This window comes from Squalius cephalus (assembly GCF_949319135.1).
Source record: "Squalius cephalus genome assembly, chromosome: 22".
Lineage (NCBI taxonomy): Eukaryota > Metazoa > Chordata > Actinopteri > Cypriniformes > Leuciscidae > Squalius > Squalius cephalus.
The window spans coordinates 26,675,323-26,682,045 of NC_137143.1; the positions used below are offsets into that span (position 1 = coordinate 26,675,323).

Genomic DNA, 6,723 nt, shown 5'->3' on the forward strand with positions numbered 1-6,723 from the left:
TCAGGGTGGCTTTAGTTTTGATAATCAGTTTCTGTATAGACAAACACCTGATAGTCTTGATAATAAAAAGCTATTAAACATTTAACCCAGAATAAAAATGAACGTATGTTTACCTTCCTCCACATAGTGTGCTACTGGATCATGTTGTCACACTATATAGTTAATTACAATAATTAAAAAAAATATATGAAAGACAAAACACCAAAAATGCACAAAACTGGACATTACCAGTTATAAATTACTTTTTTGTGCTGTTTTGTTTTATTCAACAGCTATTACAAAAATATTATTCTGGAATTTCCATTTAAGGAGGTATAACTGCTAGTGAAAACACACATTAGTATAATTTAACCTTTGACAAAGCCTATACCTTCTATCTATGTTTACATTCAATTACATATGTATATAATTTACCATTATACATATATTAACAATTCAAATGAATCCAATACAGAAAACAAAACTAAATTGCTGGGTCTGAAGGATGGATATATGGATATGTATATATATATATATAAATGGAACCGGTATATATATATGTATAGATATATATCCATTTAAAACTACTGCGTTTTGGTTGATTCACAAAAAAAAAAAGAGAAATAGGAAATCCTGCATTTTTGCACAAACATGTTAGATGTCAAAACATGAAATTAAACAATTACAATTAAATTGGTTCAAGAAACTAAAATGCAAGTTTGCTTGGAAACAGCTCCGCTCTGTGGTTATTACAGCGACTGCACTGTGGAATTAACATCAGACGCACAGATGTGTTAACGCGAGATTTATTTACTCGTGCATATGCCAATGCTAGAACACAAATAAAGGAACAATAAAATAAATATTAGCATCTAATAATTTAAACAGGTAACAGAAGAAATTGAACTTGATAGCAGCAATGCAAGTCTTCAAATTTACAAAACAACTACCAGAACTAATCTCCCATAGACACTCATTTGCAGGACTCTTTAATAATCTGGTTCTGATTTTTCACCATTGTGGCTAACATGGACTTGAAGTTTGGCTTCCGTACGGCAGGTTTTGTATCACCAGAGGCAGAGACTTTCTTCTGGTTCCCCTGTTTAATCTTGGGCTTCACGCTGAAGAGATCTGTGGGTGTCCTGAACCCTTCCGAATCCTCAAACAACTCTTTCTGCTGCTCATGCTGGAAACCATTCTGGGCTTCACGAATCTCTCCACGTTCCTGCTGCTGCCGAGGGCTTTTCCTTTGTTCTGCGGTTTCCACAGCAACAGTTTCAGGCGTGTCATCAAACTTCAGCACCCGCCGTGTTCCGTCTATGCCATCAGACGCTTCTTGCTTGTTCGATTTGCCCTGGACAAAAGTCCTCCTCTGTTTGCAGGAGGCATCTGAGTTCTGCTTGTGATCTGCATTTAATCTTGAGATCTGGTCATCTACAATCAGTTTGTCGTCCTGTGTCACGCTGACACTGGGGTCGAGTGGATAAAGCTGCTGAGATAATGTGTCATTTATGGAAGTCTTTCTCTTCACCGAAGATTTCCACCCTCCAACGGGTGGCCAGACCACAGCTCGAGGCCTCTTACGATGACGTGGCTTTGCTTTGGTGATGGACAGGTCAGTCTGAATGCAGGTCGGATACTTGCAGCGACGCAGACTCCTGAACATATGCACACAAAATGACTTTACTTACCACTTAAATAATTGTACTGGGGGATTTACGTCTTTCTTTGAATGTTGCTATTGTAAGTTACATTGTGCTTACTATACATACATACATAAAAAGTTGGGAGATGAATCGAGTTTGCATTATGTGCACTTATAATGTGCATACAGGTTCACTTGATTATCACATTTGGCTAATTAGAATGATTTCAGATGGATCATGAGACACTGAAGACTGGAGTAATGACTTTGAGCTTTGCCATTACAGGAATAAATCACATTTTACATTTTTTTTTTTCTAGTTTAATATAATATTTCACAATATTACTGTTTTTCCTGTATAAATGTAACAAATAAATGCAGTCTTGGTGAGCATAAAAGACTTCTTCCAAAGACATTAAAAAAAATTTACCCACCCCAAACTTTTGAACGGTAGTATATACTGTATTAATTTATTCAAAAAATAAATTTTATTTAATTGGAAAATTCTAAATAATACTACTAAAAATGATCAAAAATCATATTGGACCACAAATTGAAATTGAGATTTATATATCAAATGAAAGCTGAATAAATAAGCTTTCCATTGATGTATGGTTTGTTATGATAGGACAATATTTGGCCGAGATACAATTATTTAATAATCTGGAATCTGAGGGTGCAAAAAAAATGAAACATTGAGAAAATCGCCTTTAAAGTTGTCCATTTATGTTCGCTGCATTCACTCACAAAAATAAATGTTTTATATATTTACGGTAGGAAATTTACAAAATATCTTCATGGAACATGATCTTTACTTAATATCCTAATTAATTTTTGCCATAAAAAAAAAAAAAAAATCGATAATTTTGACCCATACAATATACCTGTGCTATTTGTGACTGGTTTTGTGATCCAGGGTCACATATTATAAATATTATATTACAATAAGTGGGCTGGGTTAGAAAAACCCATAATGAATGGGAAATAGTTTGCAAGCCCAACATCGCTGAGGTGGAACACAATGAGATCTCAGCTCAAGATCAGGGGCAGTTTGAGTTTCAGAGATTCTGATAATAAATGACTCATATTGACTCACCTCCGCTGAAACACATGAGGTCTGGAGCAGTTCACTTGAGTTCTGTTGAAGACTGCAGAATCTGAGGCTTGTGCTGACAGCTTCCTGATGTGACTCAGGCTTTTCCACAATAATCTGAAGATCAACATTCACACAATTCACATTAAACCTAGATAACGGGATTATTAAGGGATAATTCACCACTTGCAAGGTGGCCTTTTAGTAAAACCTGGCAGTCTATGCAATATGTAGGAGCCATTTTTTGCCTTATTTGAAAGTTAATTGTGTTAGTCTTTGCTTTCTTGAGATGTGCACGGTCTGCAGAACAGGAGAAGCTTTAAGGCCTGGGTGTGTCTACTGGACTGTGGCCTGCTGGGAGCACATGCGGCCTGTTGCGTGAAGCCGGTTTCAGTTGCTACCCAGGTAAGTTTGCGATTAGTTTGAGCAAACTCCGTTTTTTCGGGCTCAAGAAGGTGGATTGGTTATTAGCAGGCTTCATCGGCATGGTAAATTACGCTACACGGTTAACCTGCTCCGTTTTATTCTGGGTTAGAGATCGCAGACCAAAACTGGACCAATCAGCTGCGAGTAAAGTGGCATGTATCTATGCAATAAAGCCACTCCCCCTGTGTCTGCTCCAAATTAAAGCAGTTTAGAGTAAAATAATTTAATTTAGATATTTTTCTGCCAATTAATTATTTTATTTATATTATATGAATTGTAATTATGTATCATTCATATATGCATATACTTATTACAGTAATTTACAATTAATATAAATATGTATAAATGCAAGCTTTAAAATATAAGCTTTTAAACAGATTAAGCTTACATGTATTCTTTTGTGAAACTATAAGGCCTATTTGTTTGATACACTTGCACTGATATAGTCTGATATCTTCCTTCAGCTGCCTTCCCAAACTTTTGCTGCAGCGGCAGTGTTTATTCCTGCCATATAAATTAATTTAATTTCATGATATTTTTTCATGATCTCTTATTCTTCTGCAGAGAAGTGAATTGTGACGGCTCTCTCGCAAGAAGAAAATCAAACTGACACTTCATGTTTGGTGTGATTGGCTGTTTGCCTTCAAAGTTAATTGCAAACCCTGAATTAAAACTGAGTTGGTAGAGAATGTTTATATCAAGTGTTGTGAGCCTGTTGAACCTGATCTAAACCAGGTTGGATTTATATAGATTTTTCAGCTCTTAAACTACTCCGAAACTCAGAGTTTGTTCAAATAGCTTCATGCAACAGGCCTCTGGTCTTTAGACTTTGCCTTCTGTTTGTTTGTTTTTTTGCAAAGGGAAACTTTAACAATCTTTTCTTTTAAGATATTGAATGACTTGAGACATTTCTTGACCACTCTTTGTAATGTAAATAGCCTTTCGCTGTCTGCTTGTTGAGTCTTTTAGATGTTGAAATCTCATAGTCGTTGTTCTGGGGGAAAAAAAGTATTTTTTATATCAGTGTGATGTTCATTTAAAACATAACATACCCCTTCTCCCGATGACGAGGTCTCTGAGGGTGCCACTTCTTAAGCAGAATCCACTCATCACAAGATAAAGACGCTGGATCTAATACACAAAGAAAAAACATTTTTGGCAACATGATAACAGGCACTTTATATTACACATTAAAGTGATTGTTAACCCAAAAATGAAAATTCTGTCATCATTTACTCACCCTCAAGTTGTTCCAAACCTGTATGAGTTTCTTTCTTCTGAATGTTGGTAGCCAGACAGTTGACTTTAGCCATGGACTTCCATAGTGTTTTTTTCCCCGTGCTATGGAAGTCAATGGGTGATTACCAACATTCTTCAAAATATCTTCTTTTGTGTTCAACAGAAGAAACTCATATAGGTTTGGAACAACTTGAGGGTGAGCAAATGATGAAAAAAAATCATTTTTGGGTGAACTATCCCTTTAATCTCAACACATCCGAAATGCTTACTCCTATCTCTGATTTTCTCTTTTGGGGTCGGCTGTCTTCTCATCTTGGCGAAAAGACTCTCGCATTCTTTGCATCTTATGGTATCAACAGGATGACAGGGCGAGCTGGGACCCGATTCCACCATGAGATCAGTACTGGATTCATCCAATGCAGACTCTTCTCGAGATTCAGCAGAGCTTCTCGGCCTCAGCTCAGAGTCAGAGGTGTTAGCCATCAACCTTAGCTTTCTTAGAGTGTCCTCAGCCATTGCACCTGGAGCCAGGGTGATCTTCTGAACGGCTCCATAATGTGGTTTCACAATGGAAAGCGGCATCTCATCTTCTTCACTCAATAGGCATGATGGACCAGCTCTACTCTTCTTTATCGGACGCTTCATATCATGAATAACCGACACATAGTCTTTTATTTCTTCAACACTGTTTGATTGGCTAGAGTCTGTGTCATTTAACACCACAGAGATGCTCTCGTAGACCTTCTCATGTTCTCGCTGTTGCTGTCGACCTCTTGGGGCTGTTTTGTGCCGCAGTTTCATACCGACAGATTTCTTTATTTCTTCAACACTGTCTGATTGGCTAGAGTCAGAGTCATTTAACACCACAGAAATGCTCTCGGAGACCTCATGTTCTCGCTGTTGCTGTCGACCTCTCAGGGCTGTTTTGTGCCGCAGTTTCATACCGACAGATTTCTTTATTTCTTCAACTATGTTTGATTGGTTAGAGTCAGAGTCCCTCAACACCACAGAGATGCTCTCGGAGACCTCATGTTCTCGCTGTTGCTGTCGACCTCTTGGGGCTGTTTTGTGCCGCAGTTTCATAGCGACAGATTTCTTTATTTCTTTAACACTGTCTGATTGGCTAGAGTCAGAGTCCCTCAACACCACAGAGATGCTCTCGTAGACCTTCTCATGTTCTCGCTGTTGCTGTCGACCTCTTGGGGCTGTTTTGCGCCGCAGTTTCATAGCGACAGATTTCTTTATTTCTTCAACACTGTCTGATTGGCTAGAGTCAGAGTCCCTCAACACCACAGAGATGCTCTCTGAAACCTTCTCATGTTCTCGCTGTTGCTGTCGACCTCTCAGGGCTGCTTTGCACCGCAGTTTCATAGCGACAGATTTGGTAGTGACCTCACTGAGAACTAAGATATTCACCTGTTATAAAGTAAAATCAAATAACAATTTAACAAACAACAACATATACTGACATAAAACATTACATGTCTAAAAACCTCTTCCAGGTAATGGTTTCTGACTGATTATGGTGATTTCTACCTCACTGTAGCATCCTGACTCTTGTCTTTGAGGAAAGTTAGTGAGGTTGTTGTAGCATGCCCTGAAAACATTAATGGTCATCAGTGACTTTATGACTAACTAGTCACCAAAGTTTTGGCTGACTGCAAATCCAAACAACATAAAAGTAGCACATTATCATAATACTGACAAAATATACAAGCTACTAAGTATAAAACCTTTTACAGGTAACTTAATAGTTTATGACTGATGATTAGGGTGATTTCTACCACACTGACCAAAGTTTTGGCTGACTACAAATCCAAATATAAAAGTAGCACATTTGATTGACTAATGCCCCAATACTTTGTTGGGAAAATCTTACTAATGTTACACTGTGTACTGTATGTACATACAGTAACAATATCTAATATAACAGTAAATCGCCTCACTTCACAAATAAAAGATTGTTATTTGTAACGTTACTCTGTTCGCGTTTTGGTTTACTTGATTGTCTCGTGAAGTTTTGGTAACTTACAAGTTGAATAAAGACTAGAATAAAAAAAAACTAACACTCTAACACATTTCTTACTCTCTCTCGAAATGTCGATAGTCCGTTAGTTCTAACATGTCAAGCTGAATGGACTGATCCGAAGCGAAAACGCAGCTTTTTTTTTTGTTTACCTCAGAACTGTTGTGCTGTTCGCGCGCGATCACTCTTGAGTCTCGCGCGAACTGTCATCATCATCATCATCATCATCAACCGGAAACTGCAGTTCAGTTGAGATCGTCCTCAAGAGGGCGCTGCAGTCTGATTCTTTTTTAAATTATGATGCTTAATAACTGT

At 37.6% G+C, this 6,723-nt stretch overlaps 1 protein-coding gene across 4 annotated transcripts; it reads right to left on the bottom strand.

The window, feature by feature from the left end:
• Nucleotides 1-226: 226 nt before the first annotated feature.
• Nucleotides 227-6,635, bottom strand: LOC307150612 (uncharacterized protein). 4 transcript variants are annotated; one of them, XM_079857966.1, is made up of 6 exons: nt 6,561-6,635; nt 5,919-5,979; nt 4,652-5,798; nt 4,196-4,274; nt 2,721-2,834; nt 267-1,637 (listed from the first exon to the last, which is right to left on the bottom strand). In XM_079857966.1, exons 3-6 carry the CDS (start codon nt 5,751-5,753, stop codon nt 953-955), a joined length of 1,980 nt encoding a protein of 659 aa, XP_079714092.1. In that variant the 5' UTR covers nt 5,754-5,798; nt 5,919-5,979; nt 6,561-6,635; the 3' UTR covers nt 267-952. The 4 variants fall into 4 exon arrangements, with proteins under 4 accessions (XP_079714094.1, XP_079714093.1, XP_079714092.1 ...); XM_079857965.1 differs by having other exon boundaries at nt 6,469-6,613; XM_079857968.1 differs by lacking the exon at nt 5,919-5,979 and having other exon boundaries at nt 227-1,637.
• Nucleotides 6,636-6,723: the final 88 nt, after the last annotated feature.

What these genes read in the sequence shown, in the direction of transcription:
- LOC307150612 (XM_079857965.1), bottom strand. Translation starts at nt 6,506, where the DNA reads ATGTTAGAACTAACGGACTATCGACATTTCGAGAGAGA. An exon ending in AGAGAAAATCAGAGATAGGA is followed by an intron (nt 4,275 to 4,651) that starts GTAAGCATTTCG and finishes TTTGTGTATTAG; the next exon opens with ATCCAGCGTCTTTATCTTGT. An exon ending in CCTCGTCATCGGGAGAAGGG is followed by an intron (nt 2,835 to 4,195) that starts GTATGTTATGTT and finishes GTTGATCTTCAG; the next exon opens with ATTATTGTGGAAAAGCCTGA.